General features: G+C 39.3%; 1 protein-coding gene across 1 annotated transcript in view; it reads right to left on the bottom strand.

The window, feature by feature from the left end:
* PTPRO (protein tyrosine phosphatase receptor type O) overlaps positions 1-14488 on the bottom strand; it is a gene marked incomplete at its 5' end in the record, with an annotated part of 220369 nt that extends 205881 nt beyond the window's left edge. Inside the window, one exon of the mRNA XM_081249297.1 lies at positions 14414-14488. Coding sequence (XP_081105423.1) covers positions 14414-14488 — 75 coding nt within the window. The remainder of the gene's footprint in view (positions 1-14413) is intronic.
* Between the last annotated feature and the right edge of the window lie 276 nt (positions 14489-14764).

Genomic DNA, 14764 nt, shown 5'->3' with positions numbered 1-14764 from the left:
GTCTAGGAACATGTGACTCACAGACTGACAGAAAGGAGAAACTGCAGGAAAAAATTTGGATGATCAGGAATCAATTGTCTCCAGGACTACCCCATACCCCACTTCTCTCCAGATGGCAGTCCCCACCAAGGACTTAGAAACTGATTTGGTCACCTGTGTCCCAGGATATTTCTAGAGGAAGGAGAGGCAGAAGTTGTAAGCTAGTGAGTGGGGAAATAAAAGTCATGCCAGAGTTTTCACACAAAACAGTATGGGACAGTGTGCAGAAGGTTCTATGGTCAAACAAAGGTTTCATTCTTAACTGCTTCGGGTCCTCTCTGAAACTCAGTTTCCCCATTACTGAAGTCATGATAACGATGCTCAGGGTTATATAAGAATGCCCTCTGGGGCTTCCCTGGTGGCGCAGTGGTTAAGAGTCCGCCTGCCGATGCAGGGGACACGGGTTCGTGCCCCGGTCCGGGAGGATCCCACATGCCACAGAGCAGCTGGGCCCGTGAGAGCCATGGCCACTGAGGCTGTGTGTCCGGAGCCTGTGCTCTGCAACGGGAGAGGCCACAGCAGTGAGAGGCCTGCGTACCACAAAAAAAAAAAGAATGCCCTCTGAACAGCAGCCATCCAATAAATGGTAGTGATTGTCAGTATCTTCACCATCATTCTCAGTAAGGCAGTGAGGTTTGGAAGAACTTCTGATTTGTGCCCAATATATTTATATTGGTTGTTTCCTTTGGGACATACCTTATATACAAATGTGGCACTACTGGTAATTCATTGATTGCTGAGTTGGCAGGCTGTTTATGTACATAACAGAGGTTTAGATCTTTTATTTAGTTTTGGCTAGCAAAATGTAATTTTAACTCATAGCTTTAAATGAAGTATAAAACTGTAGAAGAAATTTTACAGGTATGGGGTAATATACATGTGAATAATAATTACTATAATAAACGTGGCAAGTTTTAAGTCACACATGGAGGCTATAAATTTGAAAGTATGCTGACAGTTACGACTTGTCTTTGAAAAAAAATCCATTTATTTTCCATTTATCTTTAAGAGTGCATACAGATTAATGCATAAACAACATGATCCAGGGGAGTTTAAGTCTAGGGACTAATTTACTGAACTACCCAAGCAACAAAGGATTATTTTATCTAATTAAGACAGAGCACACGTATTTAGAATTAAGCATTTTGCATTTAACAGCAAATTCAGAATTATAAATGCAATTAAAGCTAAAAAGAGGTATGATCTTTTTTTTTTTTTTCCTGCACACCACTGCTGAGCTAAAGCTCATTTTAATGTTTGCCTTTGCAGCACTATTGAACAGAAGGTTGTGAATAGAAGTTCATGGCTGGGCAAAACCACCTTGCTTCCAACTCGAATCCATTCTCCCTGCTTTTATTCAACCTTCTTAAACAGGACTTCAATTTTCTCCCATTCCTACTTTTGTTCCTCTGTTTCTCCCATCTGGAGTGTTTTCTTTAACCTAGTCTGTCTATCTGAATTGCAATGGATAAGGTTCAGATCAAAATTTGTCTTCCTTCGTGAAACCAGTGCTCCCTCAAGCCTAAGTGCATTCTCCTTTATCTGAAGGGAAAGACACTTGACTGGATAGAGCTGTCTGTCTCATTCCTTTGGAAGTTAGTATATTACTACTTCAGGCTTCTCTTACAGTAGGAAGTCGTATACATATAGCCCTTTTACATGTAACATGTTTATGTTATTTTTCCTTACCTTACAGACTTCCTAAGGGCATAAGTTTGTTTTACACTCTTAAAAATGGTGAATACAGGGCTTCCCTGGTGACGCAGTGGTTGGGAGTCCACCTGCCTATGCAGGGGACACGGGTTTGTGCCCCGGTCCAGGAGGCTCCCACATGCGGCGGAGCGGCTGGGCCCGTGAGCCATGGCCGCTGAGCCTGCACGTCAGGAGCCTGTGCTCCACAACGGGAGAGGCCACAACAGTGAGAGGCCCGCGTACCGCAAAAAAAAAAAAAAAAAAAAAAGATGAATACAGTACTTTCCTTATATGTCCAGTTTAATACATGTTTGAGGATTCATTGGTTGAAATATTTAAACATCTATTCACCTTCACATATCCTCCATCCATCTCCCCTGTTTTACTCAAGCCGCCTAAGCTCCTCTTATAACTTTCTATTTCATTCTAATTTATTTATATTATTTCCAGATATGTTATTTAATAATTGTTAAAAGAACGGAAGAATGACATTACTTCATCAATCAAAGTATTTTGTCCTAACTTCCCTAAATGGTAATTTCCACGACTCCATTTTTAACTGATTCTCTGAAGAGTTATGAAAATGTTAACATTGGTGGTATGGGAATTATGAATGGGAATGCCTTAATATCTGCTCCTTTCCAGAATTCAATAGATAAATCTCATAAGAACATAGTTTAATAGGCAGCCTTTCTTATAATGCATTTGAGTTTGCAGCTAATAGTTTTATTGAGGGCTTTGTGTATTTTCCTGAGTTTTTTTTTTTTTCACAGTTGCTTAGATAGCCTTACTTTCCCTTGCAAGTATAATTATTGTCTTTCAGAGACAGTCCTCATCAGAAAGAAACTACATCTGCCAGTTAGTCAGTTAAAATACTTAGCAGAGGGCCAGGCACAAAAAAAAAAAAAAAAAAAAAAAAAGAGAGAGAAGATAAAACAAACTAAATTAAGTTATTTTAACCTTTTTCTTTGAGAAAATTATAGATTTATAGGAGGTTGCAAAGAAATGTACAGGCAGGTCCCATGCACCCTTCACCCTGCCTCTTTCAATGTTGATATTTTGAATATCCAACAAGAAAATATCCCAAACAAGGAAATATCCAAAGTATGAAATTGACATTAGTCCAATCCGTAAAATTTACTGAGATTCCACAAGTGATTATGCACTCATCTGTGTGTGTGTGTGTATGTGCAGATCTACACACTTTGATCACAAGTATAACTTCATGCGAGTACCACAGCCATCAAGATACACAACTGTTCCATTATCACAAGGCTCCCTCATGCTACCCCTTCACAGACAGGTACGCTTTCTCCTCTTCACCATGTCATCCCTAATCCTTGCTGACCACGAATTTGTTCTCAAGTATAACTTCATGCGAGTACCACAGCCATCAAGATACACAACTCTTCCATTATCACAAGGCTCCCTCATGCTACCCCTTCACAGACAGGTATGCTTTCTCCTCTACCCCATGTCATCCCTAATCCTTGCTGACCACGAACTTGTTCTCCATCTCCATAATTTTGTTGTTTCTAGGATATTTTATAAATGGAATTAGATAGTATGGAACGTTTTGAGATTGGCTTTTTTCACTCAGCATAATTTTCTTGTGGTTTGTTCAAGTTGCTGTGTGTTTCAATAATTTATTCCTTTTCATCGCTGAGTAATAATATCACATGGTACAGAAATACCACTGTTTGTTTAACCATTCACCTACTGAAGGGCATTTTGGTTATTTTCAGTGTTTGGTTAGTACAAAGCTACTATAAACATTCCTGCACAAGCTTTAGTTTTTTGCTGAAGATAATTACAATTCCTCTTACACAGCCAACTCATCTTGTTTAGAGCAGAAGTTTTCAGAGATGGATGACATGGGTGAGGAACTAGTGATTCCATACTGCCTCAAATATGTTTGTTAGTATATTCAGGAAGGAGTAACCATCTGTCCTGGTTTTCCCAGAACAGGCCGATTTATGTCTGCAGTCCTGGCATAATGATCCCTTCAGTCTTGGAAGTGCCCCAGTTGGTATGATAAATTATATAATCACTCTGATTCAGATTTCTTTTTTTAATTGAAGATAAAAAAAGAGTTGATTAGAAGATATAGTTGATTTATAATGTGTGTTAGTTTCAGGTGTACAAGACTCATATTTCTTAAAGATTCCAAGCGTTGCTATGCCTGCTTGGCTATGATAGAACTGCATTTTTGTAGATTGCTGTTTTGTAATCTCTCTGAGTATCAGTGGAGTGATTCTAGAGTATGAGAAATGAGATAGTCTTTGTGCAATGAAAGATAGTCTTGCTGAAGTCTCTACTTTTCTGCCGCCTCCTTTTCTGTTAGAAAACGTTTCTTCCTATGTTTCAGTTTTATGGTTGGGGACAGCTTCCAGGCTCATGACTTAGCTCCTGTGTCTTAGCTCATGTCATAGCTCCACAACTGGAGAGGAGAGTACTCTTTCCCACTGTTGCCAGTTTGGAAGTCATTGCAGGGATGGATTCTGATAGGTTTGGCTTAGATCACATGCCAATCTCAAAGACAGTAGTCAGGTACAGTCCCCAAATGGGCTTAGCTTAGGTCAGGATTCACCCCTAGACTGGTCACTGTCCAGGGTATTAAGGTCACGTAGGATCCTTTCCAACCATAAGGATTAAAAAGGAGTTTTCCTCAAAGGATGGCAGGTGTTGGAGAAGATGGTAGATTTGGCCATTGGAGGAACGGTGATCTGGGCAGTCACTATAATTTCTGTCTTCAGTGAAGAGGTCAGCACACTTGCAAATGACACACAGCTAGAAGAGCACAGCCAAAATTCAATCCTGTACCTTTTTGACTACAGAGCCTATATTCTTAAGTTTTATTATGCATTATATTTAGCTGTGGAGAAATGGAAAATAAATGCCTGTCAATATAGCCTCTGAAGTTTTTCTATGTGACTAATTCTGAAGTAATCACACTAATGGGAAGCAAACATATAGGTGATGATCCCCAACATTTCATGGTCATAATCAATGCCTATGATCATCCATGTCCTTCACTGGTGAAAGTACAATTGGGAATTGAATATAATTGAACCTCAGATCCCTGGCTTAATTCCTAAATTGAAGCAGACTGAAAATGCTCAGGTCCTGAAAAAATTATCATAATATATTTAAGTGAAAAGAGCATGCTAAAATAGTGGGACAATTTGATACTTTTTTTTTTTACATACCCACTCCAGTACACAGACATAGGAAAAAAATTTGGAATGATATGTCCCCCAGATGGTAGTTATTTTAGAACTGAATATGTAGGAATGGCTACTTTCTTCCTTTTCTGCCTGTTGTATTTTATATATTTTCCACAGTGAGCATGTATTAGTTTTCAAATTTTTAATCCATTATAAAATTCTTATTTTTGGTGATGCATGCCTGATTCAGACTTACTTTGAGATTTCAAATTAAGAAATCCCTACTTCAGAACCACAAGAAACCACATGGTGAAAAGGCTAATTGGAGGCCTCAACATAGCAACAAGAATTTTAATACAAAGAGTCTCATTAGGTTTCCAATTAGCCTTCAAAAAATAAGTAAAAAGATGTGGCAACAGGAAAGAACCGGGAGCACCTCTAAAGGGGGGCTGACTTTCAGCAGATTTAACAGTTTTACCTAATTAAAAAGAAGCACATAAGCTAAGTTTTCAAGATTAAGTCCATAGTGCTTAATACTAAGTTGTTGCAATCATTTTAGCACAGTTTTGATAATACCAGAATCTTCATATTAAAAATCCCAAGTACCTATCCATTTTGAATGAGACCTATAGTTATTTCTGAAAGACTAATTAAAAAGTATAATTTAGATAGGGGAAACTGTAGAAGAAAGTCCCCATAATGATGCAAAATAAACTTGGCCACATCCCATCACTATCTTTATATGTAAATAACACTATAATAACCTAGTTTTTTCTCAAATCCTTTAAGGGAGGAGCAAATGACTCACTGTTTAATAATACATTACAGACACTATACAATTCCCTTGGCTTTTTATTATTCACCTTATTAACCAACTTAACATTCAGAAATTTTAGAAGTCAATTTTTCTTCCTAGATAACACCTAGGAATTTTAAGTACATCCAAGTAATAAGGTATTTCTTATGGTAATGCCGTTGGCCCTTAAAATGTAAAAATGATGGTTATACTTTGTGGAATTTGTCAAGAACAGTCTCATTTTTATGGTTACACTTTAGTTTTCAGTACAACATCAAAATAAATCGACAGCCTAAAGCAATACTACGAGAATATCTATTTTCTGGACCACCAACTTGACTTAAATAGGAAATTCCTGGTTTATCTGAGACAAAGAATGATGTATGACAATTAGCCTGATTCTGATGCACCACACAGAGAGAGAAAGAGACTCATATAAATGTGTTCTTGGAGATTTCCAGAAATTTTGTTTTGATACTAAAAAAAGAAGATTGTTAAACTTAAAAATAATAATTTATTAATTGCAGAAGTGTTAATATTATTTTTATACTCTTTAGGTGCACTTCTCCTTATTATACATTCAGGGAGGGGGAAACCTCTTTTTAGCCATTTATGTGAGTGTACAAATAATCTGATCACAATTTCTCCTGTATTTTTGACTCTAGAGGAGATATTGATTTATCAACAAACAAAAAGAAAATTAAAGTCATAGAGAAAAAAATTACAACTAACTCAAACTTCCACACTTCACCAATACAGTAGTAGACTATGGATATAAATTAGTAGATTACAAGACAGTGTAATACCTTTCAATTCTCTAGCGAAATAGTGTAAGTAATAGTACTTGTTTCATGCATACATTTTTGTATTTTAGTCATTTGAAAATCTTGACAGTCCAGGTTTTCGGTGTATATATACTAACATTTTAATGACTACATCACTAATTTAATCAGCCTGTTTAACTGTCTGTCCATGTTTGGATAATAAAATACTTATTATCTAGTATTCAACTGAGTATGAAAATTATCATTTGTTTCTGTATAAAATTACCTATTGGGATCTTAAACAAGAAAGGACATTCATTGTCTGAAATCCATTAAAAATTTTCTATGAGGTACCAATATGCATTTAAAAAAAGAAAAAATATCATTTTAAGGAATAAAGGGACTCATAAGTTTTAATGATTGAAGAACAATAACAATGATCATCTGAGCTTCAGTCAGTCATGTGAGTTTCTGGAAACGCCTTTAGAGGTCTAGATCCAATCTGAGTATATTAATATACATTGTGAGGGGAAAATAAAGAAAAAACATTATGTAAAAAATTATTTTTATTTTTGATATTCTCAAATTGTAGAGCCAAGAAAAGAACACATTTTTAGATTTGAAAAACCCCCAAACTACTTTGTTTACAAGTTAAAGTAAATTTTAGGCACAGTCAATGAATAAAATACAGAATAAGTGTCAAAAAAGCTGTTTTTACTTCATTACAGATGAGAATTTGCCACACAGGGGAACCCATCCGTTGCTTGAGCACACATCATTTACCAGTGGTTGATTCTGACAATACAATACCAAGAAAAAAAAAAGTTGGAGGAACTTTCTCTTGATGTCTAAAAGACTTTATTTTCATTTGTGGTAATAAATCCTTTGCTACCTCCACAAGACCAATAAAACAGCATCTCGAGATTATCTCCCTGTTCTGACTACACTCTCTCCCTCAGCACTGCCTGCCCAATGGACCCTCTCTCCTAGTTCATCTCACTGTGCATTGGCTCCATTCCCTGAACTTGCACGCTTGCAACCTGTTTTTCCTCTGTCTCGAGTCTGTCCCATAACTCCTGTTTGACCTTTCTCACCCTATGTATTCATTCAATATTCATCCATTTATTCAACAAATATTTACTGAGCATCTACCCTGGGCCGGGCACTCTTCCAACAGCTGGGGATAAATAGTGAACAAAAAGGATAAAGATGTTGCTTTCATGGAACCTACAAACATTCCAATAGAGGAGTTAAGTAATAATAAAGAGCTAATATAATGTCATGTAGTGAGTGATACATTCTCTAAAGAAAATAAACCTGGGTAAAAGTGGTAAAATTTGAGAGATGGGTTGATTTTTAGATTGGCTGTTCAGGAAAGACATTTTAAGGAACCACCCTTTGCACAGAGATTGGCAGGCACTCTCGGCCCCTTACCACGGTTCATCACAGAACACCTTTGGGAAGAATGAGAATCGTCTTCTACCCAACTGGCTATTGTGGCCATGAGAGAGAAGAAAGGACAGCAGCAGAAATCTTGGACTGGTGTAAATAGCTTAAAGCAGTATGATGGAGGGTTGAGGACAGGACAGAGAGTTGACAAGCTTCTCACATTTTATCTTTATAACCTGTCAAGTCTGTTGGCAAGCAGTTCTTCAGAACACGCAAGAAAGCAGGAGCAGTCACAGCCTAGTGCCATACTAAAATGAAACAGAGATAGAAGTAATGTGTGAAAGATACAAACAGAAATAGTTCATCTCAACAGCAAACCAAACCAAACAACAAAATGACTGTCCAAAAGTGGAACAGCCACCTCTCAGCTGATAGTAATTTCACCATTTATGACCAATTGGCAGTAATATTAGAGGCAAGATCTAAGTACCAGCTTAAGTATTGAACTAGACGATCTTTGATAAGTATAGTTTTATGATTCAATGAAATACACTGAACAAAATATGTTGTTCCTTTAAGTCATATATTAAGACAATCATATTTAAAAATAGTGTTAAAATTAATTTTCTATCTTTTTAACAGTCAAAGGCCAAAGAAATTTTTGTATGTAGAGTTAGCGCAAACCCATAAAATAAGGAAAACGTACACATTTTTTTCTTCCAAGAGAGTTGAACATCAGTCCTTGAAAAGAAAGTTGGGAATAGTTGCTCTCCTTCATGCAAATTCTTCAGATTCTGAGATTTAGACTATGATTGATCTTACTGGTATGTTTCCTCTATCATTAAAGTTACTTTTCTCATTAAGGAAAAAGAGAGATAAAGAGAAGTAGTGTCTAGTGTACAAATATAGATATTGTTTCTTAAGGTGTATTCACTATTCCCATGAATCATTTTTAGAAAAAAATTCTGCACTCAAACTTGGGAAATGCTACACACTATATCTTCCTACTGGAAGCACAATGCATATTAACATAGTGAAGGTTCTAAGAAATCCTGGTACAAAAAATAATAATAAATGAATTAATACTAGTTTAAACAAAGCTAAACAGATTACTTCCCAAATTCATGTCCGCACAGAAGTGTTTCTTTTTAATAATATCTGTTAACATTTTAAGTCTCTAATGTTCCATGGAGTACACTTGGGAAAATGCTGCTCTAGACACATTTTTAATTGTTTTTCTTCTTTGATTTTTGCTTTGGGCTATTTTTACTGTCCTATTTCTTTCTTTCTCTTTTTCTTTTTGGACACAACACTTATTGAGTGCTTACAGTACTCTAGGCACTGTTTAAAATATGTTATGGTCATTATCTCACTTATTCCTGACAATAATCCTCTGAGATAAACATAGCCAATCACCATAGGGACCCCAGAGAGGTGAAATAATTTCCCCCCTATCCTGCTGTTGGTAAAAGGCACAGTCCAGAGAGCTGAGATTGAAATCAGGTCTCTCTGACCCAATGACGCCTATCCTTTTAACAAAAGGCCAGTTCTCAACTCTTCTACTCCCAGAAGCATACCACCCTTCCCAAGCTCTGAGAGACCAGCAGCCTACTTATTTCCCAATCCAAAGGTTTTCCAGGCTTTAGCTTATAGTATCTCTCCATTGCATTTGATGCAGTTTACCAATCCCTCTCACTTGAAATTTCCTAGACCTTGGGTTTCCTTGATTCTTATGCCTCTCTGGCTGTTCTTTCTTCATCTTCTAAGGCTCCTTATTAAATGTTAGTGCTCCTCAGGGCCCACCCTGGCCCATTGCTCTTCTCTCCTTTGCCCTCTGCTGGGACATCCCCATTCACATCTCCAGGTCTGCCCTCTCCCCTAGACATCAGACTCAGATCTAAGTACCTGCTTTTTTTAGGCACTTCAAATTCAAAAGATCCTCCACTAACCTCATCAGGTACTACAGCAGTGGAGGTCCCAGCAGGACACTCAGGGGAAATTCTATGGAGTTTAATCAAGAGACTGTTAATTAAGGTGTAGAGCAGGAGTAGTGATACGAAACAGGGATGATAAAGTACCCAGGGACGAGCAGCAGTGAGAAGCTATTACCCTAAAGAGACCAGGGGAGGAAGCTGTTTCTGGAACTTGGCCAGAACTTAGCCTTGAAAGAGGAGCTGACTACAGGATTGAAAGAGGGGATGAAGCCATTGCCTATCAGGATCCAGCCAGCATGGACTCCTACCAGTAATCTTCTGTTAGTGCCTCCTATTAGTCAAACTCACTGCTGGCCAAAGGGCAAGGGATCCTGAAGAAGCAGTCTTTACAGGGAAGCTCCCTGGCACTGAGGGTGGAGAAGGAGGTAGGCTGATCTGGAGGAGAATGGACAGCACCAGTACACTTGGTATCTTTTTTTTTTTTTTTTTTTTTTTGCGGTACGCAGGCCTCTCACTGCTGTGGCCTCTCCCATTGCAGAGCACAGGCTCCGGATGCGCAGGCTCAGCGGCCATGGCTCATGGGCCCAGCCGCTCCACGGCATGTGGAATCCTCCCGGACCAGGGCACGAACCCACGTCCCCTGCATCAGCAGGCGGACTCTCAACCACTGCACTACCAGGGAAGCCCCAGACGTATGCTTTCTTATGGGCCAAAATGAGAAAGAGGTAAGTGTGAATTTTCTGTTTTCACACAGTATCAATCTTTCATATAACAAAGAAGAAAAGAAAACAACAGATGTTCACATTGGGAAGGATTATCACGCAATCCCCTGCAGAAGACCAGTCCAGTGAACTTTCTCCAAATTACTAGGGGTGTCACGTATAAAAGGGTTTCTCTAATAGGCTGGCAACAACACTTGTCAAGGAAGTCAACTAACAAAGGAGTTAATGGCAGCAAACTTCACAGCGAGGAGGAGGGTCTAAGCTGCTTCAGAAAGATGAAAAAGTTATGGTTCATCTGCCGACATTGTATAATATAGAATGTGGATGTGAAACCTCCAGAAGGAAAGTGAAGATTCTTGTGTGTGTGTGTGTGTGTGTGTGAGAGAGAGAGAGAGAGAGAGAGACTGAGACAGAGAGAGAGTGGTGCGGGGAGAGACATGGGGGTGGCGGTGGAGAGAAAGGCTGAGAGAATAAGGAAGAAAAAGGAAAAGAGAGAGAGGTCACACGGAAGTGGAGAAAGGCAGATAAAACTTGGAAAGTGGGTATTTCTCCCGAATAAAAGTACTATGGTCAACATGGTAACACTCATGCTTTATAGAATTAAACATAAACCTCTTTCAGAAAATGTAATTGAGGCCCTTTCAAATTTAATGTTCCTTGACTATGTATCAGGTAAGAGCAGAAATGGAAGGAAATAGAGAGAGGAGGTTCAAAAAGAAAGAAGGATTCTGGCCAAACCTATGAGTTTAGGGAAACCTTCCAGTTGACTACTAATGAGCACCATTTCAGGGAAGGCAGAAGCTAACTTCCTATGACGTCATGTGCTACAACTTGCCTCTTTGTTGACAAAATACTGATGTCTAGTGAACCGATATAGGAAGCAATTTTCAAGGAGAGGTGTAGTAAAGATCGGATAGGTGAGAGAAGTTACATTGTTTTTACTAGAATTATGGGAAGATGTATGAGAGGGAAAATCTAAATGGAGTAGTATTTATCTGGTGATTAAATAAATAATAATACTCCAATAAATACTACTCGATTTACATTCACATGTGGGTAGAAGATTTTGAGATTGGTAAGCTCCCAGTATACTTGATAACAGAGTTCTTTTGTTTTTTGTTTTTAGAAATAGAAATATACCATCAATATTGACATGAAAGTAGAAATTTTCATAACCAATGTTGTGCTTATGAAACATCAATTATGCAGCTATTAGCTTCATAACATAAAGTGGATGATTTAAACAATTGGCGATGACTGATTAAATGTGCCCATCATTAAGCCATGGATAGGGAACAATGCATGAAGCCTTCCTTAGCCAGGCACCTTGAGGCTACCTCAATGAAACTGGTTATAGCCAATCTTACAGATTCAGAATTTCAGACTTTCCCACCACTTATGTCCAGCTGCTTGTTTCTGATTTGTGGAAAAGATAAAACTACAAATCAAGCCTCATATTTGAGTTTCTCTAACTTTATGGCTTTAAGGGATTTTCAATCTCATGTGGAGGATACTTCCTACAGAGTAGTGAAAGATTGTCTGACATAATGAGAACTACAGAGATTTGGGGGGAGGGCTGGGGAAATGGTTTCTTTCTGACTCAGCACAGATAGACCTTTTTAGATTTTATCACTGATATTCAATCAACAACTTGGTATTTAATAATGGAATGTTATGTTTCTATCACCACCTGCATGTTACGTCTGTTTTACTGACACTTATTCAGGACCTTGCATGCAAAAGCATCTCCAAATTATGGAAAGATTATACTATGAACCCAATTTACCATGTAATATACTATTTCCAAAATGTAAATGCATTACTCTATGTGCCCAGTTTACCACTTTGAACATCTCTTGTCAACTGTAACAAAATAAGTGAATGAAATAGCATGTGTGAAATACCTGGAAGACTGACTGGCACAGGGTGGGTATTCAGTGTACATATATGAAGGCAATATATATATATATATATATATATATATATATATATATATATATATGTTTCTTTTGTTATACTTTATATCCATTTGACATAAAACATTGCATTTACATAAAATAAAGAGTAAAGACTTGCTTTACAAAATTACTTTTCTCATTACAATATTTACTAAAAAGCAAGCTTTATTAATATATTTACTGTGTGATGCAGTTTATCATAATTGACACTAAACTGCAAATGTGCAGGAAAACACCTATTATGTAGAACAGGGCGAGCATCTATTACAGTCTGCCATTACTGACTGCAATTTCTCAGTCTGATATCAAGTTTTGATTAGAACTTTTGCTATAAATTTTTACATTTTTTATGGCACTCTACCCATACTCCCGAACCCATCATTTGACCATCTCTGAAATTCTCGCTCATTATGAAGATTTCAAATAGAAACCTGAAGTAGTGCCAAAGGTTGGGTTTGGATCAGATGTCATACATGTAAGTCCTAGCTGTTACATAGTAAAATGTGTGGTTGTTCAATTTCTCACTTTGCATTCATGAAAAGTGTTGCACAGACATATAGTTATGACAGAATATGACAAATAGAAAAATTAATAGAAAACTTCATAGTTTGTGTATGTTCGTAGAACGTACACATTTGTGGTGTCTGCTTAAAGAGCAACCTCTTAGAGTGAAAATATAGGACCGAGCTTATTATTTATCAGATTTTAAATAATATTATTGTTGATAGCTTCAGAAAACGTAAAAAACATGTTAAATACAATTTAGAATCGTATTTAGGCAGTCTGCTGCTGCTGGTTCTCCCGGAAACTATTTTTCCTATTTTCCATTAAGATAATGAAAATATGGAATATTTAAAAGTGATGCTGTTCTCAATCCGTTGGCTCTGTTCCACTATCTCCTTGTCAGACAAGACACTCACGATTAAGGGTGCATATGAGCAAGAAGTGACTCTTTGATAAGAAAACATTTGCATCCTTTAATGCTTCGTCCATTTCTAAGGTAGATATCACTGTGGTGCTGAAAGGATAGCTCCCGGTCACCTGTCGACGTACTTGAGTTTGCTTTGCCGGAAGAAGGACTCATAACAGAGCTAAAGTAGACACACGGAAGACACGAGTGATAGACAATTACCTCATAACTTCATAACACTTCTCCAAAGACATCTAGCTTAAATTTCTTTAAAAAAAATTTATGCACCGTATAGTTGTCAAACTAGGGGTATTTTGTTTTTGTTTTTGTTTTTAAGCAGTCCTTGTCTATTTTTCTCAGAGTAAAACTCTGAAGCAGGGCATTCCAAAGAAGACACGAAAAAGTTAATTATACAGATGTCAGCCATTGAAATTTAGAGGTAGCATCCTGTGTAAATATAGCGGGGGCAAGTCTAGACTTTGTAAGGGGTATTTTCAGGTTGGAGCTGAGGACTTGGGGAGGAGAGTCCTCTCCAGGCTCAAGCTGACATTCCTTAGTCAAAGAAAACCATGCTCACGACCCAGCCCCGGCAGTCCATTTGAGGCCGGGGAGCTCGGCCCCCGGTGTATAATTCCAGCATAAGGTAAATTAAGGCAAAGCCTCCGCTCACTCCGTTGGGGGAGGGAGAAAAGGTTAAGCAGCCCCGGGTGCAGTAGCGACCAGAAGGGAAAGTGATCTCATTTTGTCTGAGGAAGCGCCATGCAACAAGCCCACCTTTGATGCGCATGCCGGCGGCGGTACAAGAGCACAAAGGGGGAAAGCCGGAGGGAGCAAACTTCCCTCTCCTTCCACCCCATCCCTGAAGCCCGCGGAGAACACGTAAACGCGAGGACAACAAAGCGTGCGCCCAGGCTGCACCGGGGGCGCTGCCAGCAGCCCGGCCATCGCGACCCGGGGCGCGCCGCTCCCCCCGCGACAGAGCGAGGGCGCCGGAGCGCGGGCGCAGGGAGGATCGCGGCGGCTGGGGGAGGGGGTCCCCTACCTTGAGCAGCACAAAGAGCCAGAGCAGAGGCAGGAGGCGGCGGCCGCCGCGCGTCCTCGCGGGCAGGTGCCCCATCGCGGCGTGGACGGGGACCCGGGGGGACGGTGGCGCCGGCTGGCTCCCCCGGCGGCTCACAATGGCGAACGGGGGCTGCAGCCTCAGACCTTGGGCGCCGAGGCTGCTCCCGGCGGGCGCATGCTGCCTGTGCAGTCCCCCCCGCGCCAGCTCCCTTCCGCTTTCTGCTCCCTGGGACCTCTAGGAACGTGCCAGGTGCTGCTGTTCTTTAACAGCTAAGGATGGAGAGGGTGCGGATCGGAGTGGGCGAGGCTCTGCTGCCGCCGCCGCGGCCGC

This window comes from Mesoplodon bidens, assembly GCF_964165515.1.
Source record: "Mesoplodon bidens genome assembly, chromosome: 11".
In the NCBI taxonomy this organism is placed as follows: domain Eukaryota; kingdom Metazoa; phylum Chordata; class Mammalia; order Artiodactyla; family Ziphiidae; genus Mesoplodon; species Mesoplodon bidens.
This window is presented reverse-complemented; position numbering and strand designations above follow the sequence as displayed.